General features: G+C 39.0%; 1 protein-coding gene across 1 annotated transcript in view; it reads left to right on the forward strand.

The window, feature by feature from the left end:
- The window catches only part of kcnab1b (potassium voltage-gated channel, shaker-related subfamily, beta member 1 b), a 104913-nt gene that overhangs the window by 49898 nt on the left and 27830 nt on the right, over positions 1-27185 (forward strand). Inside the window, exons 4-9 of the mRNA XM_036556605.1 lie at positions 4103-4140; positions 6153-6232; positions 8682-8726; positions 9092-9136; positions 17904-17947; positions 26785-26871. Coding sequence (XP_036412498.1) covers positions 4103-4140; positions 6153-6232; positions 8682-8726; positions 9092-9136; positions 17904-17947; positions 26785-26871 — 339 coding nt within the window. The remainder of the gene's footprint in view (positions 1-4102; positions 4141-6152; positions 6233-8681; positions 8727-9091; positions 9137-17903; positions 17948-26784; positions 26872-27185) is intronic.

Raw genomic sequence — 27185 nt, forward strand, 5'->3', positions numbered from 1 at the left:
TTTGCCTCTCAATCTCTCTTTCTCTGACTACCCCCTCTCTCTCTCCCTGAGTGTTCCCTTAATCAACAGCTTTATGAGTTAAAGATAATGAGCCAGTTTGCATCTCGAAACTAACAAATCACCAAAATAAAAAATAAACGATGTCCTTATTAGCCGAGCTAGGACTCATTTGAGTGCAAAGCAGCGGTTTTATGAATGAAGTCCCTTTGCCTGTTTTCCAGCCTGTCCAACCCTCAGACTGCAGCGTTTATTCAGTGTTTCAAGTGTTGCATAATTCAGTGACTTAACTGGCATTTGCTCAGCTAATCCTCCCAACGTTAATCTCTCCCGTATTGACATTTAATTTATAACACATGATAGATATGAAATGCTTGGCGGCAATTAGCTCACACAGCTAAGACACAGCAGGGCAGAAACAGATTGACAGTGAGGGTTGTTTTCCCAGTCTCATCAACATCAAGTCATAAAACCCAATGGACTAACCAGACCCATCAACACATAATCGATTACTCTGCCTCCAGTATGGCAGTTTAATGCTTTATCTGACTTCCCTTTGAAGAGAACGCCACACAGGCATATTAAAATGCTAAAATCACGCTGGGTTATCTGACTGTGCGTTGTCTTTCGAAGCCCTCGCACAAGCATTTACAAACTGTTAGACAATAGACCAAGACATATTAGTCATAAGTCTTGCAGATGTGCACAGCAGTTACTGGCTGTAGGCTAAGACATCACATTGAGCCTCTGGATCCTGGCAGCGCAATGAAAATGACTGTTTACCCAAGAAAGTCTTTCTGAGGCAGATTCTAAATAGATAGTTCAAACAAGCAGCACTAATGAGAGTAATGAAAAGAGAAAGCTATCGTTGCTAGTTGGCATGGTGTCATGCCCGTTGATGTGGACAGTGGTCCATACACTCTGGTTAGTCTCCTCTCACTTCAGCTGCATGAGCAACACCAGCTAGCAGAGCCACTGCTATACAAGGGCCTCAGGTTGCACGATTGGACCCACATGAGTTCGTATCAGTGGTGTGACTACATGCAGTGCAAGTGGGGCAGTCATACTTGGCAGTATGACTTGTAGCAGTGAGCCATGGAGGCTGGGCTCCTTTAAGTCTTTATTAGACCTTTTATATTGCTGTTTTCCAATTTTGTGTTTTAACAAGAGACAGTTTTGGTCATATTTGTATTTGTAACACTGAAACACTGAAAGATATGTACACATTTTGGAGCAGCATGTGTTGCCATCCAGTTGATGTCTTTTTCAGAGACATTCCTGATTGTTTCAGCAAAAAAATGCAAAGCCACATTCTGCACATATTACAACAGCGTGGCTTCTTAGTAAGAGAATGCAGGTGCTAGACTGGCCTGCCTGCAGTCCAGACCTGTCTCCCATTAAAAACGTGTGGTACCTGAATGTGATATATAATAATGGAGACCCTGGACTGTTGAGGAACTGAAGTGTTATATTAAACAAGAATCAGAAAAAATACACTTTCACAACTACAGCAATTGGTGCCTTATTGACCGTACTGTTTTCAATTGAATACAGGTCAAAAATCGTTGCTGCCTGTTCTTATTTGCACTTTTCTTACTGCCCCAGCTTTTTTGGAATTGGGTTTATAAAACTTGATGGTTCAGTTTTTGATCGCCTTCATTAAATTAATAATTATGATTTTTTATCAAAGTTGAAATTACATAAATGTGTGTGATAAACTCTTCTTTCTCTCTCAGCAACAACAAGGGTAGCCATGTTTGCACCAAAAATAAGACATTCGGCCTTAGTAAATCCACATAAGGTTTTATTACAATAATCTGCTTCCACTATTTAGAGTAGGCCCAAAGACAGCCCTTTACAGTTTAAATACAAAACCCTTTGAAGTTGAGTAATTTTGCTACACTATTCAAATATAATGACTTAATTACATATTTATTACACAGTAATTAACACAGTGAATTACATTTACATTGGATTTACATTCATTATCGACAGCTTCAAGTCTGTATTTATACTTTTGTTGTATTTTTACAAAAACACATGGAAAAATTAAAAAAACATGCTGAAATGGATGTTTTTCTCTGCAAAACAAGACTGTACACACAACAGTATCTTTTCAAATTGGAACAGAACAGTACATTTTCAAGTTCAAATCATCATAAAGTATGCCTCTTCTACTTACAAATACAAATGTGGTATCAATCAAACATTTAAAAATGCTATGAGTGAGGAATAATTAAATGTGTTTGTTTGTTTTGGTGATAATTGAATTCTAAGAGTTAAGGAGGTTAGATTATTACAGGGTGGTGATGGTTGTGGTCAGAGTCTATACACAGAAGACCCTGCTCCTGACATCTCAGGTGACAGTAGGTGGTTCTGACAGGGACAAAGATTGCTACCACAGAGACCCAACACTTCTGCCCAGGGCCACTGACGGCTATGAATCATGGGCGGTGTAGTCCGCCGGCAGTGTGTGAGTCAAAATAAAAATAACAGAGGTCTCTCAGGGAAACGCAGAGGAGGGTCAAACCCTCCAACAAATCTCCTGTTGGTAGAGTAGTATATTCATGAAGTGAATTAAAAACGGGTAGCACTTTGTATAGTCCAATGTACATGCAGTTAACTTATAGACAATACATTTTACATACAATTTAAATCAATAACTATTAAGATCACTTTAAATTTGACCAAATTCAAAACCTAAACCTAACCTTTACCCTAATAAAGTAAATTTACCCACTCCACTGAATTAATTAGATTTTAAACTGTGACAATAATACTTACATTTTTGGATTTTTTTATGTTTAAAAGATATTTTTGATTTCTTTCAAGTGAAGTTGAAAGATCTAAATTAGAGATTTAGTCCCTAGGCAGAGCCTTATTTTAGCCACACCCCTGCATTTTACAGCAGGAAGTGAGACTGCATCCCTGTCCCTCATGGCCACATGGTGAGCAGTTAGATCCCATTGTTTTGAAGACAATGTGTTCCAAAATTTGGAAATCTGTTTGTAACATTAAGAATTGTCACTACAACACTCATACTTTCTGCAGTAATTAAACTTTTCGTGTTTCAATGAAAAATATTATGATGTTATATGTGTACACCTGTTCAAAGCTGTGTTCGAGTTCTGCTCAAATTAGCTAAAATTGTCACTCCCGAACATTTGTTAAAGTTTTGGTAGTGTTATGATTGTTTTCGTAGTGACAAAAAGTAAATGTTCAATCATTTACCTTAATAAAACAAACATAATTAAGATATAAGGATTAAGATAAAGATACAAGCAAAGGGATTTTACCCAATAATCTAAGTTAAAAGTCAGTTAAAAGTCCAAAATATGTTTTTTAACTTTGACTTTCAACTAATTCCATCCATACAATGGATGATTCCATCCATATATAGAATGGTCCATATAAGATTTGCACTTAAATTTAAATTATTTATTAATTTAAAGGGGTATTCCAGCCTAAAAGGAGAGTTTAATATGTTAATTGTCCTCCAACAGCCTGAGTGGTTTCACAGAATTCAGGATTTGACATTGTTTTCATGTTTTTGTTCAAACCCAGTACACATTATACAAATACATCATATAGCCATTGGGAATCCCTATTTGACTGTTAGCCAATGATTAAGCCAATGAAGTCTTACCTCTTCAGAAAAAAACAGCCCACCCCCAAAAGTCTACTTCAAAGCAGTACTGCAACACCTCTGTAGGATGCGAGTAGACATGTTTACAACAGATGTAATGATGGTTATATTTTTCATTTTGAATCACGCTGAATTAAATTAATTGAGCTATAAAGGAAATTTTTACCAAAAGAAAGAAAACATAAATACCAATGTTTTCAACTGACAACCAATGAAAGACCAGCTGATAGAGCTTATAATAGCTTTTGTTTATTGTAAACTAAGTTCATATTATTTTGTAAAGCATTCGCTCCTAATAAATGTGCTTTTGAGGGCTCTCACAGACTGATCCATTTAACGGTCTTGCTGCTTTTCTTATGCCTGTTAAATTGTGAAAATATTGCAAACGGTTCTTACTGTCGTTTGCCAAGTTTTAACTCCCTCTCTCTCTCTCTCTCTCTCTCTCTCTCTCATTTCTAGGAACATGGGTGACATTTGGTGGTCAGATTTCCGATGAGGTGAGGTGAATTAATCATTAAATAGCCACACATACACATGAAGGTAACAATCAGCTAATCAGGCATCATCCACAGTGCTAGAATCCGGCGCTGCTGTAGTAACACAGCGATATGAATCACTGTGGCCTTCTCTTACTAACAATAACTGCCTTCTGCGTGGGCTCTTCCTGTTTTTGACATGTACTGGGGCATATGAACAACACCATTAGCCAATCATCCATCACTAAAGCCCCCGTGGCAACAACATTCAGGCAACCCTCGCTGTCCCCCGAGGCGGGGTCTGCTCCAGTGTCCAATCACATCACGTTGGTTGTCCAATCAAATTAAGGAAAGACCAACACACACCCCTCTCATAGCTCCCACCCTTTCTGTCGCCCTTTACTCAGCTGTCGGAGTTAATAATGTCTGGAATTGTTTAACATACGCTTTTGCCTGTGCGGTCAAAACCCACACACCACCCTACAGTCGTTGCCCCTCACTGTCAATCAAAGTGACAACCGCACATCAGCCTGTCAGAAAGAGAGAGAGAGAGAGAGGAACAGTGAGAGGAGGTCTCCTAAAAAAAGAATTAGAAAGAGAGACTTACAGTTTGAAAGAGAAAGAGAGAGAAAGAAAGAGAGAGAATGGGAAGGGTGGACAGATGGATAAATAGTTGGGCCTTGAGTTCGGTTCAGTCATCTGTATCATTCGTTCTGACAAAGCATAGTAAACACCGGAACACATGCAGAATGAACATCTGTGGTTTTAGCTTGAATAAATGTGACTAATTAATGTTACATTAGACATACATCTATTCTTCTCTATTGTAATGTGAAGAAATCACATCAATTTGAGTTAAAACCACAGATATTTTGCATATTTTGCTCTGACACTTGCTAAGCATACATTAATGAACAGCGTATCCTATCTCATTTAATTACAGAGTATAAACTCAACACTTTTGACCTTGACTGAACTGAATTGCACCGCATCAAATCAATTATAGTTACAGTATGTTGAAATGAGTTGAACTGAATTGAAATGAATTGAATTGCACTGAACTCAGTTGGGTTGAGCTGAAAGAAGTTGGTCTAAACTGCTGAGTCGAGTTGAGTTGAACTGAAATGAGTCAAGTCGAGCTGAACAGATCCAAGTTGAGTTGAGCTGTGTCAGAGTGAGTTGAACAGAACTGAATCAATTTCAGATGAACAGATGTGAGTTGAACTACCCTGAACTGTGTGAAGTTGAATTGAGCTGAGTCAAATAAAGCTGAAATAAACTGAGTCAAGTTGAGCTGAGTTGAACAGATCTGAGTTGAGTTGAGCAGAGCTGTGTGAAGTTGAACTGAATTGAGTCAGGTTGAGCTGAGTTGAGGTGTGTCAAGTGAAGTCTGTTTGCGCTGAGTCAAATTGAATTGAACTGAGCCAAGTCAAACTGAGTTGAACTGAACTGAATCAAGTTGAGTTGAACAGATCTGAGTTACGCTAAGTTGAACTGAGTCAAGTTGAGTTGAACTGAACTGAGTCAAGTTGAACTGAACTGAGTCAAGTTGAGTTGAGCTAAGTTGAGAATGACTGAGCTGAGTTAACTTGATGCTGAGCCGAATTATGTTAAGCTGAACTGAACTGAGCTGAGCTGATTTCAACTGAATTTATTAATTTTATGAACTGAATTTTTTCATAATTTTATGAACTAAATTTTTTTGAGTTGAGTTTACCTGAATTAAATTGTATTGAGTAGAGTTGAACTCATGTGGATTGAACTGAGTTGAGTTAAACTGATCTGAGATGAACTGAACTAAACTGAAATGCACAGTTAAAGTCATTTACATTAATCTCACATAAGAACAGGCCTCTAAATAAAGAGCAAAGGTGTCAGTAGCTTTATCAGGACTGTTCTTATTAAGTATATGAAGTGCTGACTGAGCAACTGATTTTTAAAGCTAGTAGCAGTGAAATACCTCCTCATAATTTATTGTATGTATAATACTCTTGTATGCATAATAATGTGAGTTTGTATATGTTCATGTGTAGGTTGCAGAGCAGCTCATGACTATAGCCTATGAGAATGGGGTGAATCTCTTTGACACTGCTGAGGTGTACTCAGCCGGAAAGTGAGTATGACCAAAGCCCCCAGTCTCCATTCTACCTATTTTATTATAACTGCATTTACTAGCTGACTGTGCTGGATTTAATACTGACTTGTACAGTGGTGATCTAGTCAACTCAAAAATACCCAGGCATTTAGCAACTGTTTCATCTTCCATGAAAGCCAAGGACCTGAAACATTGTTTAGCCCCCATGTGTTTCAATAGTTCCTCACGAAGAATGAAAACTCAAATCTTGGATTTCATACAAATAAAGTCAATTAAGAAAAGCAACAACCAGTAAATCACCTTGTGCAATAACCTTAACCATTTATGTCTCTGTTCTGCATAGTCAAATCATAACTTCATTTACTGGCTGACTGTGGTGGATTTAAAATGTCCCACTGCTTTGTGAAGTGCTGACCCAGACCACTCAAAAATCTCAAGGCTGTTTTGGGATAGAACACCCATCACAGCCAGAGTGTCTAAACCTGGATTAATTACAGCTTGAATGTCTAAACCTGGATTAATCACAGTCTGAGTATGTAAACATGGATTAATCACTGTCTGAGTAAACCTGGATTAATCACAGTCTGAGTATAAAAAACCTGGATTGATCACAGTCTGAGTATGTAAACCTGGATTGATCACAGTCTAAGTATGTAAACCTAGATTAATCACACCCTGAGTATGTAAACCCTGGATTACTCACTGTCTGAGTATTTAAACCTGGATTAATTGCAACCTTATTATGTAAATGTGGATTAATCACAGTCTGAGTTTTTAAACCTGGATTAATCATAGCCGTAGTATGTAACCTGGATTAACTGCAGCCTGAGTATCTAAATCTGAATTAATCACAGACTGAGTATCTAAACCTGGATCGATCATAGCTTTAGTATGTAAATGTGCATTCATTACACCCTGAGACTAAACCTGGATTAATCACAGTCTGAGTGTGTAAATGTGGATTAATTACAGTCTAAGCATCTAAACCTAGATTAATCACAACCTTAGTATGTAAACCTGAATTAATTACAGTCTGAGTATTTAAACCTATATTAATCACAACCTTAGCATGTAAACCTAAGAATATAAACCTAGATGAATCATGGCCTTAGTATGTAAACTGAATTAATTCTAGTCTGAGTGCCTATATCTAGATTAATCATAGTCTAAGTATATAAACCAGGATTAATCACACCTGAATTAATTACAGCCTGATTAGTCAGTTAAATATGCAATTAACCAGTAGAAATAATCATTAGTTAAAGCTTAAAACCTAATATTGATGTAATTGGCCAAACAATATATCACTCAAGTCCTGCATGACAGCGTAATGATGCTGGAGTTGAAAGCCCCTGCAGATTGCAGTCACGGAGTGGAATTACAGAGACAGGCACTGTGACCACAGCAAACTGAGCCAGAGTACGACACCTGCATTTCAGAATGGAGCTAAATCCGATTATACTTATCTCCCAACTAATGTGCAAGCGCACACACCTTTCACTGCGAGTTTCAAACTTTACAGCAGTTCTTAGAAAATGAATACGCAATGTCGGAATGTCGAGCCTCTGACAGCACAGCTGCAGATATTTTCAGCACAATGTCATAAATATAAATGTGATTTGCACAAGGTTCATTTCTGTTGAACACACACACAACACACACTCGCACGAACACACATACACACACACACACACTTAAACACACACAACACACACAACAAACACATGAGACACACACATACACACACACACATAACACAGATGCACATCACAACACATACACACACATCTACACACACACATATACATGACACACAACACACACAACAAACAACACATGCAACATGCACACTCAACACACACACACAAACAAAAACACACACATACACAACTCACATACACACACAACACACTCACAAAACAAACATACACACACTACACAAACACAACATACACACACAACACACTCACACAATCAACTCACAGCAGAAACAATTGGTTATGCTTTCTTTTGGAGTCCTCTAAGTTCCCACAGTCACTTAAGTTCACTAGGTAACTCCAAACTTCAAAGAACTAGATAATTATAGACAGGGCCAGGCTTTACTCTTGTTTTTAAATGAAAACATGTCCTAAAATGTCTGGTGCATTTTCACATTCAAATTCACCCTAAAAGTGTCCTTTCCTGATCAACAATATAGTCAAATATCTATTTGGAGTATTTTTGTATAGTGGTGAGTGATGAGTACAAAAATAATCACAGTAACTTCCACTGTATTGTCACATGTTTAAACAGGAAAGTAATTCAGAAACACTTCCAAGTTCTAAATAGTAATATAGCCTTACCTTTACCTACCACACATTTACCTGGTTAAACCCCTAGAACTTGGGGTACTGTAATAATAGGGTACTGTAAAAGACAGTGTTATCAAACAAGCTTATGAGTAATATCTGTGTTCTCATCTCTGTAGAGCTGAAATCATCCTCGGAAATATCATCAAGAAGAAATGCTGGAGGTACGGAATCACTTGGGAGTGTGTTTGTGTGTGTGTGTGTGTGTGTGTGTGTGAGAGAGAGAGAGAGAGAGAGAGAGAGACTGACAGACAGAAAGGGGGGTTGAATTAAAATAACATCACTTATTGCTAAAAAAATTATCCATAACTAAGCTAGTTACATCGAAGCGATCAGTTACCATGGCGATGTGGAAAGTTCCATAAAGTATGCAGCTGGAGATTTTTGGTTAGGGAGTGTGTGGGAGGGAATTTTACAAAGAAATACACAATTCTGCAGCTTGAATCTGAATACAGACTGTTTGATTTGAGATGTGTCAGGCTGAAGCTGGCTGAATGCCTCTACTGTTTGTGTGTTGTTTCTTTTCCAGGAGATCCAGTCTAGTCATCACTACCAAACTTTACTGGGGAGGAAAGTAAGTACTCAGTTAAATGAGCATATCATACACGTAGATTCATAAACATCCAAACCACTAAGAGAACAGATCTGAATACTTCCTCTTGACAACAGGGCCAACAAAGCCCACCAAAATTACAGTTAAAAATACACTAAATATGTGACTGGAGGAGCTACAGGTGGGTGACAAAGAATCTGGATAAGTAAGTGTAGAAACAATATGTAGGAAAATCAGAAGAGCGGCTGTTCCTCAGGTGACTGAGAATGTAAATGTTTAGACTGTATCAGCAAGAACAGCCCATCCACAGCTACATAAAGAAGGATATTCTAGTCAGGCTGCAGTGCATAAGCCCCTAATTACAAAGACACATTCATATTTGAGAGCTTGTGGTGTAAAAAGCCACAGTCACTGATCTACAGAGATGTGGGAAAAAGACTCTTCACCACATTCTCCACGTGGGACTGACTAGAAACCTGCACAGAAATGTGTAGTGGTAGCATCACGGCAATCCAGGGGGATTACTGTTTTATTTTTTCCTGCAGTGACAATGAGAATGGCGATAAACTTTACAGTATCCCTGTGGGAAAGGTAATGAACTGTCCATTAACACCACAGGAACGGTAATGAAATTACCACTTTTAGATTTTACAACAGCTAAGGTCAAGTTATTCCCTCATTACCCCCAAGTAATTCACCATTACCTATTAATGGTGTTGGGTAATGCGGGGATGGGGAGGGGACGATTTTGGGTCACATGGGAATGGGTTGGAAATGGTGTTGGAGATATCAGGGACAGTTGGGCTTGGGACAGGGCAGCTCTGTAGTACAGGTCTGAATGGCGTGTCCAGTACCTCTGTTATACTGTGGGGGCAGTTTGCTGGCACAATTTGGGTCCAGTTGTCCCCTTAGAAGGGTCGCTGCAAATCAATGCAATGTTATTCTGACTGATCACCTCTATCCAGGATGTCCCCATCCACAGGACATAAGGCTCCAGCACCAACATCAAAACACCAATTGATGGAATATCTTTTGGGAGAACGGTCTTTCATTCCTCCAGTACAGTTCCAGAGGCTTCTAGAATCTATTCCAAGTTCTGGCAGCTTATAACACCTTACTAAGACATTTTATGTGGATTTTTTTATATTATGATTTTATTAGTCCCTCTGTGTTTGCACAGTAGCAGAATATAAACAATAAAAAAACACTTTTTTTCATTTTTGAAAATAGCCTTATCATTTTACTTTGTTATTAAATGAGCACATAAGTTAGTGAGTAGTATTATAATGATTATAATTTACTCTAACATTCTAAAATTGACAGACCACCAACCTCAGATCAATGCATCAGTACATTCCTTCACCCAATATTTGCCCTTTATATCTAATGAACCCAATACATGTTCATGTGGAAAACTGATTGTAGATCAGCACTTTCACCACAAACAAGTTTGACATTTGTAGGCACAATTCCTTTTTCTTTTGTTCAATTCAGTTTTCATTTATGCAAAACTGATTTTAATAAAATACGACGCAGCCGAACTGTCCACTCGAACAGTTATCGATATTTCTTCAGCAGACATTTACAAAATATTAGCTTCAATTTGAGCTCACAATTCATTCATGTTTCATGTTTGTGTGTGTCTGTGTGTGTGTGCGTGCGTGTGTGTGTGTTTGTGTGTGTGTGCATGTGTGCGTGTGTGCGTGTGTGCGTGCAACAGGAAGAGTAGTCATCTGCTTAGCTCGTTGTGAGGACCAGGGGCTGGTTTACAGAAACATTCTATCTTTAGTCCTAAGTTAAGAACTGACAAGGTCAAGATAAGATTTTTCACACATTCGTATTACAGAAGCAAATCTTATTTTAATTTATATCTTATCTCAAGTTAAGTGTCACATATCCCTCCAGCCATGACTCTCAGGACTTCCCTGAAACCCCTGGGTGATCACATGACATCTAGGCTACCAGGTTCCACCTATCAGAGATCAGCTTCATCTGACTATTGATGTTTTTCAGTTGTATATTTGATGATATGACTGTATCCAGTTAGCTTATAAGCCCGGGCTTTAGGCTTAGTTAGTTGGGAGGTATTGCATCTTCTACTGAGCTACTGAGAGTTCTTGTCCATGTTCTGATTTATTCCTTGTGTGTCTGAGCCTTTGTTTGTATTTATCGACTTTGCCTTTTGCCTGTTCCCTTTTGGGATTCTGCTGCCTGGTCTCAGGTTTGTATATTGTTTGCTCATTCTGGATCTGATCTTCGCCTGTTTTTTGACTTCGATTGTCGACAAACAAGTAAAGCCTCAGCTTTTAGCCCAAGCGTCTGACTAAGTCTGTACTGTTACATTAAAAAATCGATAAAGGTTGATAATCAGTTGTTTTCCGAGTATCGACGATATGCTACGACAAAAATAAATAATAAAAATCAAAAATAATGTAAGCTAGTTAGCTAAGCTAATAATGTCAAAAAAGTGTAATAAACTGGAAGTTAATGGAAGAACATTGACAGCATCCTCTGCAGTTTCGGTTTTCACTTCTCAGAGCTTTAGCCAGCATGTGATCTGTGCTAATGCTATTCCTCCTAATAAACAGCCACACATTCAACTCTGTCTCCTCATTATTCACCAATCATCACTGTAATTTTATTTGATGAGTTTTCATGATCATAAACACACAACAGTAATAAGAGAGAATGGTGGAGAATGCACAGTTATCTAAAAAAAATCTCAGAAGTGAAACCACTGTTTTGCAGGGTAAGCAAATTTAACATTAATGCTATTTATAGTGAACTATGCTGCCTGTCTCAGTTACCTTAAAAACAAGAGGAAAGGAAAGTTAAAACAGAAGCGAAGACACTGCTGGGTTTTATCCCAAAGTTAAGGCACTGTTGTCTAGTCAGATGCTTCTGTAATACTATTTTCAAATCTGTAGTTAAGATAAGATTATTAACTTAGGAACTGTTGTTCTGTAATAGCTACTGTGCTAAATTCAGTCCTAACTGAAGTTGTCATGATGACTAACAGTGTTGTAGTACTCAAGTCTAGTTTCGGTCTCAAAATTATAAACTAGCAGTCTCAATCTTGTCTTGGTCTGGACTTCATTTGAAATCGATCTTGTCTTGAAGTGAGGTAAACTTAGAAATTGTCGAGACCAGCTGAGCCCAGTGCTTCCATCTGTGGTCACTTTCTCTACATCAGAATCCCTGATTCTTTTGCACACGCACTCGACTACTAAAAGTCCACACAAGCTTCTGCAGACCACAACATTTAACCGATCAGATTGTTATTTTCTGACTCACTTAGTGTTATGGCTGATGTAAAGTAGCTACCAAGTGCCAGATGCCAGGCTGAAAAGAGGAGAGGAAGCTGCAAACGGAGTTCTGGCTCAAAGTTTAGAAACATATTTGTTGTGTTTAGTCTCCAAGTGATGGTGTAAACTGTTGGGTTTTAAAGCTTGATTTGAAAAGACCCCTGAGCAAACAGCACAGAGCTGTAGTTACTCATTTTCAGTTCCCAAACACGTGAAGCCCATAGCTATGCTTGCACTGAAAATACACTATATGGACAAAAGTATTGTGACACCTACACATTACACCTAGAGGAGCTTTTACGACATCCCATTCTAAATCCATAGGCATTAACATGGAGTTGGTCCCACCTTTGCAGCTTTAGTACCTTCCACTCTTCTGGGAAGCTTTCTATGAGATTTTGGAGTGTGTCTGTGGGAATTTTTGCCCATTCATCCTGAAGAGTATTTGTGAGGTTAGACACTGATGTTGGACGAGAGGGCCTGGCTTGCAATCTCTGTTCTAGTTCATCCTGAAAGTGTTTGATGGGGCTGAGGTCAGGGCTCTGTGTGGGCCAGTCAAGTTCTTCCACACCAAACTCATCCAACCATGCTTTTACAGACCTTGCTTTGTGCACTGGGGCTCAGTCATGCTGGAACAGAGAAGGGTCTTCCCCAAACTGTTCCCACACAGTTGGAAGCATAGAACTGTCTAAAATGTCTCGGTATGCTGAAGCATTAAGATTTCCCTTCACTGGAACTAAGGGGCCTAGAGCAACCCCTGAAAAATAACCCCATAGCATTATCCACCAGCATTATCCCTCCTCCGCCAAACTTCACAGTTGGCACAGTGCAGTCAGGCAGGTAATGTTCGCCTAGCATTCACCAAACCCAGACTCATCCATCAGACTGCCAGATAGAGAAGCGTGATTAATCACTCCACAGAATATGTTTCCACTGCTCCAGTGTCCAGTGGCAGTGTGCTTCACAACACTCCATCTGACAATTGCTTGGTGATGTAAGTCGTGCATGCAGCTGCTCATCCATGGAAACCGATGCCATGGAGCTCCCAGTGCACAGTTTTTGTGCTGATGTTAATGCCAGGGAAGAAATTTTGTGAACTGACTTATTGCAATGATGGCATCCTATTACAGTACAACCCTTGAATTTGGTTAGCTCTTTAGAATGACCCATTCTTTCACAAATGTTTATAAAGGCAGACTGCATGGCAATATGCTTGATTTTATACAGCTGTGGCAATAGGACTGAATGAAACAACTGAATTTAATGATTAAGAGGTGTGTCCCAATACTTTTGTGAATATAGTGTATAAACATAAATTGCATTGTACCAAAACAATCAATAAGTTGTTTTATTTTTGCAAATAATCAACAATATTTGTCATATTTAAAATTACATTTGGTTAACTGTCTATATTGTGATTAATTTTGGGGGTTAAAAAAACAGCCCCCTAGCAGTACCACCACAGCCCACAGGCTGACAACCCCACATGTTTAAATAAGATCTGTTGTAATGAGTTCTGATGTTCATTGGTTCCAAAACACATACATCCCCTGAGGGCAGATTGGAATCTTATTATTACTATGTTTTCTTTTAATAATAAAAATGGATGGATGTTGTTTGGTTTATATTCAGTTGACTTAAATAGTGGGGTGGTGATTCTGAAGAGGTTTTAAGGAAGAAGGACAAAGAATAACCTTACCATCGCTTACAGTTACAATGCAAAATTGGATTAAGACTATAATATAATAATCATGAATAATGTTTTAGGATATATATTGTTTAATGTTATGTTTTACAAAATATATTATAAAATATAATATTATGTGTAAATATCTAACATGTAGAATTAATGGTAATGAATGTACAATTAACCACAACAATAACAAATTCCAGGGTTTCTTTTTTATATTCTGAAAAAAAAATCTAATCTGATCTCAATCTTGTCTTGGTCATGGTCACTCCTGGTCTTGGTCTTGACTTGGACTCAATGCATCCCAGTCTTGCCTCTAGCGGTGTTCACTACAACACTAATGACTAAAAAGATAAGATTCCAGAGTGAAGATCTTTGTCTAATACGGACCCTGATGTCCTTAGAAGATGCAAAGCGTGAGAATGTGTGATGATGTGGCAACATTTTACAGATCCCTATGAAAAAAGGGTTTTACTTATTTATTTATTTATTTATTTATTTGTTTATTTGTTTGAAAAAGCAAAAAAAGAACAGCAAGATTTGCTTATGGTCGCTAAGCTTAAGGTTATGGTTGGGTAATGTGTTGCACAGCAGCACTGAACTGTGATCATCCATAGGTCAATGGACACCACAAAGATAGGAATACAAGCTTGTGTGTGTGAATTGACCTGCTGTGGGAGTGCAGAGATGCTGATCTATATGCATTAACTGCTAAGCTGAGGATCGATTAGATCCAGCAGAGTTAGAGCCCTCCACTCACAGCAGACACACGGCAGAAACAAAGATAAAGCCAAGACCCGGCACACGCTTCTGAACCCACTAACTCTGTCTTATAACAGAGGATTAGGTAGAGCTCAAAACAGAGAAAGACAGAAAGAGGGAAGAACGTTGTTGTGGTCTGTTTGGATTTTCCGCATCAACTGGTGAAGTCAGAAAACACAAAATTTTGCAAGCACCAAATGTGTAGCTCCCTAGTTTACACCAGCTGGAAACAGTGTGGTCTCTTTTGTGCTATCATTGGCACTAAATTATAATTCATTGTACAATACATTGTTGTATGAAAAACTATGTGCACCCCTGCACAACTGACATATTTTGTTGGTTCTTGAAGTGAAAGAGGTAAACCTGAAACTCTGCAAATGTGAATGCACAGTTACTTCATATCAGATTTACTTAAAAAAAGTAAAAATTAGTAATTGTGGCATGTGAAAAAGTTTGGCTACCCTAAGTCATTACTTAGTAATACACCCTGTGGCAAATATCACAGCTTGCAAATGTTTTTTGTAGCCAGCTAGGAAACTTTCTATACTTGTTTTAGGAATTTTCTCCCGCTCTTCCTTGCAGAACACTTCTAGTTCTGCATTATTCTTAGGCCATCTTGCATACACTGCATGTCTGAGATCTACCCACAGATTGTAAATGATGTTTAAGTCAGAGGACTGTAAAAGCCTTTCTAAAAGCTTTAGCGTTTCTTGTAGTGGTTAATGGTGGATTTTGAGGTATGTTTTCGATGATTGCCCTGTTGTAAAAGTCAGCCTCTTTTCCACTTCAGTTTCTTGACTTACTGTGTCACATTTGCTTTCAAATTTGCTGACATTTAGGGGAATCCATTTTTCCATCTACAATCAATGTTTCCTGTGCAACTGGGTGCCACGCACCCCTACAGTATAATACCCCCACTTGACAGTTGGCAAGGTGTTCTTTTCATCAAATGCTGCTTCTTTTTTCTCAACAAACAAAAAAATACAATTCAATTCCTTATTTCTGAAAATTGCTAATATAGCTAACTTAACATAAGCTACTAGAGCAGAGAAAAAACACTGTGTTCAAATTTGATTACCAAACAGCTTTTTCCAAAATGCCTGCATTTGCTAGAGTGAGACAGCCAAGAAGGCCAGTGATAAATTGACAACTGGGGAAACCTTTGATGTTAAATGTGATGATTATGATAGGTTATATACTACAAACTAATGCTAGCATTTTGCACGGCCCACCTGCTCAGATATTTCCAATATCTTCAAGCATTCCGCTGCATCCTCCTCACATGCTCTTTTGCCTTCTTGGCACTGCCTTTTGTTTTTTTGCTTTTTGCGACTGTTGTTCATCTGCATGATTCATGTATGAAAATTGCTGCCTGTTGTGTCAACCAGCACCCAATTCATACTGCCGCACTCAATTTGTGACTAATCTCTATCCATTCTTCAAGACTCATTCTTCAATTATCCACTCATCAGTTAGCTGGCCAACTGACAAACCAGGCCACGGAGAACAATTACTTCACATGCGTACACTGAACCAACAGGCTCCTTTATGTGTATCCAAACGGTTGACTGTATATATGTAGAGTTCACACATTAACACCTGATCTAAAAGAGCTGAGAGCGAGAGAGGTTACACGTGAGCAGCCATGTTGTTCAGGTTGAGCAGAGAAGGCCTGTGAGAGCTTTTCCTGTTTGTTTGTTTGTTTGTTTTGTGTGGTTGTTTTCCGGCTTATTCACAGAAAGATTTGTAGTTGTGCTTCCCTCTTGGCTGGGTGAGTAGGTGTGACACGTCAACCTACTTCTGAGACAGAGTGAGAGAGAGAGACAGAGAGAGAGAGAGAGAGAGAGAGAGTTAAAAGCTCATATTTTGTTTTTTTCCATTTTTTATATGTTTTATTTTTTCACTGATGTCCACTTAGAATTTTTGAGTGGTTTTATGTACCAAAACAGTCTTAATTAATTTTACATGATGATTTTGCAACCTATTTTTATGTGTTCAAATTAAACAAGCTGTTTCTGTTACTGTGCCTTTAAGACTGATATATGTAAATTATGCTGTTCTGGTTGGATGCCCTGCTTTGTGTCTCTCTCTCTGGGCTGAAACACTCCTCATAACTTCAAAGTGAATGGGTGAAGCTAAACTGCTGTAGGCTGACTCAGCAAAAATATTTAAATGTGTTGCTTTTCATGACATCACAAAAACAATGAAGTCAAGGAAAATGTTTTTTCTTAACATAAACCCCTTACTTAGAGAGAGGAAGAGAGAGCGAGAGAGAGAGAGACAGAGAGAGAGAGACAGAGAGAGAGTAAGAGAGTGAGAGAGTTAAAGAGAGAGACAGTCAGTTAAAGACACAGGTAGAGAGAGCCATTGAGCATGAGACTTACAGAGAGAGACAGTGAGAGTTAAAGACAGAGGTAGAGAGAGCCAGTGAGCGTGAGAGTTACAGAAAGAGACAGTGAGAGTTAAAGACAGAGGTAGAGAGAGCCAGTGAGCGTGAGAGTTACAGAGAGAGACAGTGCGAGTTAAAGACAGAGGTAGAGAGAGCCAGTGAGCATGAGAGTTACAGAGAGAAAGATAGTGAGAGAGAGTTAAAGAGAGAGAGACCCTGAGAGAAAGAAAGCAAGAGAGAGAGGGGACAGAGTAAGAGAGAACAGAGAAAGACAAACAGTTAGAGAGAGACAGTGACAGAAAACGAGTAAGACCGAGAGATTTCGATAGTGAGTGTTAAAGACAGAGGAAGAGAGAGAGCCAGTGAGTATTTGAGATACAGAGAGAGATAGAGCAAAAGAATTAAAGAGAGAGAGACACTGAGAGACAAAGAGGAAGAGAGAGACAGAAAGAGCTTATCGTATGTCTTTCCACTGCTCGCTGATCTTAAATGCAGCTTATTTGGTAGAATCCAAAAACAGTTTAAAAAAGTTTAATAATGTGATGTCTGGAGGTCTGGAATCGCTCAACACTTTTATTTGCCTGTCTCACCGCTCTCTTTCTCTCTTTCTCTCTCTCTCTCTCTCTCTCTCTCTCTCCCCAGAGCAGAAACTGAAAGAGGCCTTTCGAGGAAGCACATTATTGAAGGTAGCTTTTCTCTTTCTCTCCTAAGTGGGTTTTAGTACTGCATGGTGCAGCATCTTTTATTTAGTTCTGCCTGCTGTGCTCCATTCAACCTGATTGATAACCTACTTCTCTGTAGGCCTGCTCATATACATACTGGCATACTCTCTTATGTCCTGCTGGCTCATCCGACCACCACCCCCTTTCTGTATTTCAGTACTGTTTTTAATATTCCCCTCTCAACTTCCCCTCACAAATCAGAAGTGCACAGAACCACTAGTGTTGTGGTACTTTATGCGGTTATATGGTCTATTTCCAGGTCTGAGAAGAGTACTTTATCATATACCCACCTTAAAACAGTGAGAGATGTGTTTTCTGCTTTCATTTTCTTCAGTCACTGATAAAACATCAATATAAGCAGAATCTGCATCATTAGGAATTTGTCTTGGTGAGTGTACAAACATGTATGACATGTAACATACTAAACAGACTAGACAAGCAAACAGACTGTTAACATGTATTTAGCTAAGGGGAAATTAAAATAAACATGCAGTAAATAGCATAAAGAAAAAAGAATAATGGATAATAATGACCCATGGAAGAGCTGAAGAGAAGTGTAAATATCTGTACATATGCAGATAACATATACATATGAAGGTCTGATGACATATACTATTATCAGCTGTCATTCTTGCCGGCGCGCTTCATCAGCCTGCTGTTATAGATGTCCTGCAGCATTGGCAGACTGCATCCAATGATGCTCTCCGCTGTCCTGATTATGTGCTGGAGTTTGGTTTGTTCTTGAGGTAGAGGAACCAAACCAGATGGTAATGGATGATATGAGGATGGACTTGATGATTGCTGTGTAGAACTGGATCATTTCTTTAGCTCAGGAAGAACATTCTCTGCTGAGCTCTCTTGGTGATGGAGAGCATGTTCTTCTCCCACTTCAGGTTCCTGGATATGGTGGTGCCCAGGAACTTGAGTGACTCCATAGTGGAAACCACAGAGCCATTGATGTTGATGGGGGCTAGGGAGGGTGTTAGCTCTGTATGCAAGCTGCAGGGCATCAAACAAAGGTCCTTCAGGTGGGCTAGGACCAGGTGTTCAAAGACCTTCATGAATACAGAGGTCAGGGCTACTGGCCTGTAGTTATTTAATCAAGCAATATTGATTTTGGGGGGGAAAGGAATAATGGTAGATGTTCTGAAGCACATGGGAACAGAGCAATGTTCCAGTGATTTGGTGAAAATGGTGGTGAAAAGTGGCATTAGTTGATTACAACAGTGCTAAAGGGTGGATTAAGAAACTCAGAGGCCCTGGAGCTTTTCTCCCCTTTTGTCTGGTGAAAAGCCTGTTAACATCCTGCTCGTTAATGGTGAGACGAGCAGGGGGCAGAGGTGAGACAGCCAGCATGGGGGACAAGGGCAGGGGACTGGCAGAGAGAGGCTGAAGATTGTCCTTTGTGTGCTCAAACCTGCAGTAGCTAGCTAGCTATGTCAGTAGTGTAGGAATGAAGTGCATTTTTGGAATTAATGAAAAAGCATAAAGCTGGATGTGACTGTAATACTATAGTAACACCAACAGCCAGTTTCATTCAGATCAAATCAGTGCTGAGGTCCATTATGAGATTATATTCTCTCAAGTCTCATTTCCTTACTTACTTTCATGCTATATACGTGAACAAATGCATTGATGTGAAATAAGTAATTGTGATTTTTTAATGACATATTGTTGGCATTTTTTCAGCAACTTGCTTGCCCTCTGTAGTAACATAAAAGCATTCTGTTCAAATTACTTCCTGTGACTGGCAGTTTGATTCTATAAGACTGCTATAAACTGTGTATTGCAGGTAAAATGCTGTTTTTACAAATCACAATGCCTAAACATTAGTTTATTTTACACCTGGATTTTCTGGAATCTTATCAAATCATGCAGACCGTGAATCCAAACTTACCATATGTTAACATTGTGAACAATTTAAGATTGAGTTTGAGACCCGACCCAGTCCAACTGGTACTCCTGTGTGAAATCCAGAGCCACGCAGACACACCAATATGAACAGAAACTGATTATCACAGATGGTTGTGTGGTGTTTTGCTTTGTCATGTGAGTTGAGTGACAGAAAATGCTGGGAAAAACTTCTGTACATCTGTAATATGAGGGTATGCACGTGAGGTTGCAATTGGTGGGAGTCACTGCGGGCACACCCACTAATGGTCAGAAAGACTGAATGACAGCGTTAGCTTTCACTGTAAATGCCACAGTCACCACTCATCATAACTCTGGACATAACTACAAACATCAGTGCTGCTGCATGCAAACATGTTCCTCCAAGCCCTGCCATATGGACTGTCAAAACTGTCTTTGTCTTCTCTGCAGCTGTCCAAGCTTTCAGTGGGGTCATTCATTCTCTGACTGTGTTTTATCTGCACAGACATACCCTCACCGAGCACCTAATTAGGAACATCTCCTTGTGTCTACACAAGCAGATCAGACATAGCAGTGCTGCTGGAGTTTTTAAACACTGTGTCCACTCACTGTCCACTCTAATAGACACTTCCACCTTGTTGGTCCACCTTGAGATGATAGCTCATCTGTTGCTACACAGTTTGTGTTGGTCATTCTCTAGTCCTACATCAGTGGTCACAGGTCTCTGCCCACAGGACGCTGTTGGCTGGTTGTTTTTGGTTGGTGGACTATTCTCAGTCCAACAGCGAAACTAAGGTGTTTAAAAAGTCCAGCAGCACTGCTGTGTCTGATCCACTCATACCAGCGCAACACACACTAACACACCACCACTACATCAGTGTTGCTGCAGTGCTGAAAATGATCTACTAATTTCACTAACAAATCCTGCCTTGAAGTATGACCAAGCATCAAGGCTCTTAGATGCCTTAGCGTATTTCCCCAGCATCAAAATCAGGTACATCTCAATGTCATGAAAACCAATTCCTGGCCACATGTTAGTGCCCAAGGACCAGTGGTTCTTTTGTAATTTGGATGAATAGCTGTCAAGTGCAACTGCCTTTCATTTAAGCAGGTAATCACTTGTTTCATTCCTGGTTTTGCCATTTCCCCTAATAAACACAATCATGTTGCAGAATGTTCTGCCACTCGGTCTGACTGAGGGAGCATATTCCGGCGGGAAAGTGACATCAGTGCATACCTCTGTACACTGTTTTATTAGCTTTTTATTTTCATGTAAATTGAGGGTCAAACCCGGCAGACAACGGCATCCACCCTCCTCTGATCAACAGTTAGACCCACTGCTTAACCCAAAGTTCCTCTAAAGAAATTAGTAACATACTTTGCTTGGTGTTTTATGTTGTCAGGCCCTGTTTTTGTCATTTTCCATTTGTTTTCTAGACCTCTTCATGTTCTTTAGTCTTGTTTCCTTTCTGTTGTAGTATTTTGTTTGTGAATGTTCTTTTTGCTTTGTTACTTTGTGAATCATTTCTACCGAGGTCTCATTTCAATAAAAACAAGGACTTGCGTTTGCATCTTCTCCCTCAACATTACAGCAAAATCTAAAAAATGCTTTTAGAAAACAAACTGGAGTTTACGGGATAAACCTTACAGTAAAGCTGATGATACTGTATGTTTCATTACAAGTATCATTACAATATTGTTACAGTAAAATTACAGTAGCCATACAATATGTTTGATACAGTATAGCTGCCTGTGCTGTAAATGTTTTCCCAGAATGCAACACAAGATGCTGTATGAAACTGTAAAACATTTATAAACATCATGCTTGGATACAGTACATTTTTCCACAAATTACAGAAATTCTCTACAGTGTTCTTCCCAGCACAGCATGTCTGCAACCCTCAGAAGAAGAGTAATCTAATTCAGCATGGGCCACTTGGCAGAGGAAATGACCACAAAATGCATGACCATGGAAAAATGCCAATAGTGTAAATGATACCAATACACCACATGGTCACCCCGTTTAATTCAACAGATAATGAACTGCCAACACTAATGATTTACAGCAATGCTAATGACCAGGTTAAATCAGTTGTTTTAAATGAGGAAAACATTCTACTGGACAGTGCTGTGGCTCTGCAGAACTGCACTTTCCCTGCTCAAACACATCTGATCACACTCCTCAGCTAATTAACAAGCCATTCCTGGGTCGAAGCGTGCATTACAGCAAGGCGAACATTAAGACTTGCAGGGCAAGAGTACTCCAGAACCAGAGCTGGGATCCACTGGTCTAGAGTTAACAGGCTAAATCTTTATTCATGACCTGTAGGCAATGATGGATTGGCACATATAACCTACACTAGAATTCTTCCAGTGCAGTAATTGGGTCTGTAGGGTTTTGTGCATAATTTGCCTTGTTATAAATAAGCATACGATAATGAGCACACATCTTGTTCACCTCAGTCAGCAGTCTGCCCTTCTTCAACCATAGGCCCACTTGGTATCTATGCAAGCTATCAGTCTATTAATGCTAACAAGGCCAAACGTATATAGCATTAATGTAGTTATATAGACTAATAAAGTTCCACTAAATGAACACCAAAATGCTAACAGCACTTAGTAGGTCTACAATTACAGGCTGTAGTCCATCTGTTTCACTGGATAATTTGTTAGCCCCCTTTTACCCTGTTCTGGTCAGGACCCCCACAGGACCACCACAGAGCAGGTATTATTTGGGTGGTGGATCATTCTCAGCACTGCAGTGACACTGACGTGGTGGTGGTGGTGTTAGTGTGTGTTGTGCTGGTACAAGTGGATCAGACACAGTAGTGCTACTGTGTACATCTAAAATAATGTTAGTTTCTGCTAGCGTCCTTATGGGATTTCTAATAGTTTGTTAGCACTGAACTTATCCTAGTACACATTGAAGTTTTTTGGCCATTCTAGTTTAAATGTGGACATTTGAAGCATTTAAAATATGTGTTTCTCCCACATCTAACACATTCACTACAGGAAATCAACTGTTCACTCACCGTTTAAGATATCTTAGACCTTGATATGAGATCGTCGATGTTATTCACTTCATCTGTGAGTGGTCTTAATATATTGGCTTATTATTGTACAGTTGCATGCAAAAGTTTGGGCACCCCTGATCAAAATTTATGTGACTGTGAATACTTGGATGAGTAAAAGATGAACTGCTAGCCAAGAAGCGTGAAGAAGAAACCTTCTTTTCAACATTTTAAGCAAGATTGTATTATTTATGTTTTGTACAATTTTAGATTAAGAAAAAAGAAAGGAGCACCATGCAAAAGTCTGGGCACCCCTCTGAGATTTGAGCTCTTAGATATCTTTTACCAAGGTCTCAGACTTTAATTAGTTTGTTAGGGTTATGGCGTGTTCACAATCGTTGTGAAAAAAAGGCCAGGTGATGTAAAGTTTGAAGTTTTAAAAATACTCTGACTCCTGAAAGCTTGTTCCAATAATCAACAGCCATGGGTTCCTCTAAGCAGCTGTCTAGCATTCAATTAAAATGAAAATAATTAATGCCCACAAAGCAGGAGAGGGCTATGAGAAAATAGCAAAACGTTTTCAGGTAGCCATTTCCACAGTTCATAATGTAATTAAGAAATTTCAGTTAACAGGAACAGTGAAGGTGAAGTTGAGGTCTGGAAGACCAAGGAAACTTTCTGAGAGAACTACTTGTAGGATTGCTAGAAAGGCAAATCAAGGCAAAAAGATTTGGCAGACTCTGGAGTGGTGGTGCACTGTTCTACTGTGCAGTGACACCTGCACAAATATACCTTCAAATAGAAGAGTCATGAAGAAAACCTTTCCAATGTCCTCAGCACATAATTCAGCATTAGAAGTTTGCAACAGAACATCTAAACAAGGCTGATGCATTTTGGAAACGGAAAGTCCAGTGGCCATGTGCAAAAGTATGTTTGGAGAAAAAAGCGTTGCAGAATTTCATGAAAAGCACAACTGTTAACTGTTGCAGCCAGAAGCACAGGGAATGTTTCACTGCAAGAAGGTAGAATGTATTCAATTAAATACCAGCGAATTCTAGAAGCATCACAAAAAAAGCTGAAGATGAAAAGAAAGGGGGGTACTAAGTACTGACAATGCATGGTGCCCAAAGTTTTTGCTTTGGGCCTTCTCCTTTTTTGTTATTTTAAAACTGTAAAAGATGGAAATTAAAAAATAATCTTGCTTAAAATATTAAAGAAATATGTTATCTTCAGATTTATGCCTTTTGGAAATCAGGTCATCATTTATTTGCTTAGCGATTCACAATAATAACTTTTGACCGGGGTGCCCAAACTTTTGAATTCTGCCGTATGTTTGTTGCCACACATAACAAATGAAAGTGGCATACCTGCCTGCATGCTGTAAAAATTAAGCTTAGTCCAACAGAACTAGTGCTGTCATTTCAGGTAAACCAAAAAATGTTCAGGCAGAGAAAGAGCAGCAACCCTATGCGTTCAGTATAATACTTAGTGTATAACAGAGGTTTTGAAATCTCAACAAAATCGTTTCACGGCTTAAGTATCGTGAAAATATCATATCGGGAGGCACTCAATGATTCTAAACATGCACGCATCCACAGAGGGAGAGTTAGTTCAGCTCAGTTCACCTCCTTCAGCTTTTCTGACAGTGTTAGCAAGCCTGAAATCTCTTGTTTATCCTCAATGAGCTCCAGAAATAGCTCTCCGCTAATAATACCTGCTGCACGGAGGCAGGAAGACCCAGAAAACTCCGCCTGGCTCGATGCACTCGGCAGGCGTGAAGGTGTGTTCACCAGATTACTGCAGCCGAGAGTGTGTGGGATTACACAGCGTGAAAAGGCAGTGACAAGAGAGCAGTTTATTTATGAGATTAATTAGAGCATCCAACACAGCGTCTGGTTACCTGACAACTTTGTCTGACTGTTTTTGATGTCTCTCTCTCTCTCTCCCTCTCCTTCTCTCTCTCTGTCTCTCTCTTAATCCCTTTCATTCTCTCTCTCTCCCTCTCCTTCTTATATGTGAATGAACCAGTGATCCAGGCAGACAGATTGAATCCTCCATTCATCTTTTATCTATTTCCTTTCCTCTCTTCCATCCTCTTAAGCTATTGTAGCTATTCTCTCCATTCCTCCTCCTCTGCATTTTCTTCACACTGTGCTTACGCCAAAGGTAAAAATAGGTGATAAGTGAAGCAGAATGCATCATTTTTCCCAATTTTCCCTCTGTTGTATACACAGTCGTATGCAAAACTTTGGAAAACCCCACTTAAGCATTTTATTGATTTTCAAAGTGAAAATGTGTTGACTCATCCTCTGTAGTAAAAAAAAAAACATGATATTTTTCTGCAAATTTTAGTGCTTAAGTTCTATTTATTTGCAGAATGTAACATATTGAAAAAGAACAAAACATATTTAACTTTTGCACAGACCACGTTTTATATTTTCATATCTTCAGTATGTTAAATTAAGCAATACACAGTAATTGTGCAATTAACATGTCCATGTTATCTGACCAGGGATGCCCAAACTTTTGTTCAAAACTTCATTGTTCAAAAGTTTGAAATCAATGTTTTCAATAATATAAAACCAATGTGGTTATAAACAAATGTCTAAAAAGAATCTAATATGCTAGTCCTGTACCATTCCACAGATTCAGATAATTGGTAGGACGCTAGGAAGTTGTTAAAAAACAGGAGCTAAGGAAGTTGTAAAGCATCAAGAATTAAGTTATAATAAAATTAAGGTAGTGGTTCTTAAACCTTGAAGCAGATAACTTGACAAAAAGTAATCTGGAAGTATTAAATAAAACATCTAAAATAGCTTTTAGTGTCTAGCTATATGCACTGTGTGTGTAATTGCTATATACATATATGTAATAACACCATTAAGTAGTTATTCATTTTTCAGCATTAGGAAAAAAACAGCATATGTTTATCAGAAAATCACTCAAAAGCCTCAATAACTGAATATAATGTCACTTTTCACTTTTTTCAGTATTTAGTAAGTAAGTAAGTAAGTAAAGTTTGTTTATATAGCGCTTTTTACAACCGGTGTTGTCACAAAGCAGCTTTACAAGGAAATGAGCATTAAAAAGAAAAGAAATCCGGGTCCGAGCCCCCATGAGCAAGCCAGTGGCGACAGTGGCAAGGAAAAACTCCCTAGGGAAACAGGAAGAAACCTTGAGAGGAACCAAGACTCAGAAGGGGAACCCATCCTCCTCTGGTCGACACCGGATAGTAAAACATTGTTAGTATAAAGTATCTGGTGTGTCTACTCTTCACCTTTTTACAGTTCTTTTCAGTTTTTCTAAGAAATTTGCATGGATCTTTTTCCAGACCTCCAAAGTTCAGTCTTACAAGTAGGTTGCATTTTCTGCCTCTCACAATCCAAATACTCCCAAACACATTCAATGATGTTAACGTCTGGACTCTGGAGTGGTCAGTCCATTGTTCTGAGACCACCAGCACCTTCTTTGTTTTGATTAGCAAATTTTGTCTATTTGCTTCTCCAGTAACTGCTTCTTGACAGCTACACATCCTTTCAGACCCATAACTCTGAGTTGTCTTCTCACAGTAGACAGAAACACCTGAGGATTTTTCTGATCTGATGCAGTGGAGCTTGATTTTCTCCTCTCTTATAGATAAAAGCTTTAAGTACTGATAGTGACAGCTCTTGCATGGTTTTTAGGAGTCCCATTTTCTCTATTCCTATTTTTGTTTGTGGATTACTTAATGGCCATTTTGCCTGGAAATAAAATAAACGGTGGTCACTAACTTTTGCTGCTTGAAAGTACTGATGATGCGTAATTGATCGCAATACACATGACATCATCATATTTCCCACCCCTAATCACACATTCTGCCTTTTTCTTTCTCTCTCACTTTCAACCTATGTCTCTCTCTCTCTCTCTCTGTTTCCTCAGGTCTGAAGGGTTCTTTACAGAGGTTACAGCTGGAATATGTGGATGTGGTCTTTGCCAATAGGCCTGACAACAACACTCCTATGGAGGGTGAGTGTGTGTGATCATGTGAGTGTGTTTGTGTGTTTGCATGGCCCTGTTCTCAGTTTTAGTGAGTATCTTCTCCAAAAAGCTAACATTGCTATAATGAATGAAGGCCTGTGGGGTCCGGTAAGCAATATGCAAATAAGATCATGTTAACAAGTTCCCACTAGCCTGCATTCATTGTTAGCCACAGCAACACGTTGGGTGTACTATTTTTTCAAGGTAGTATATAAAACTTTCAAGCCAGGCTTTTCGGTTCCTCAAAGCTCAGCAATGTAATCTCAGCTAAATAACAAGTAGGTTTATCTGTACAGACTAAA

The sequence above is a fragment of the Colossoma macropomum genome, unplaced genomic scaffold (assembly GCF_904425465.1).
Source record: "Colossoma macropomum unplaced genomic scaffold, Colossoma_macropomum, whole genome shotgun sequence".
Lineage (NCBI taxonomy): Eukaryota > Metazoa > Chordata > Actinopteri > Characiformes > Serrasalmidae > Colossoma > Colossoma macropomum.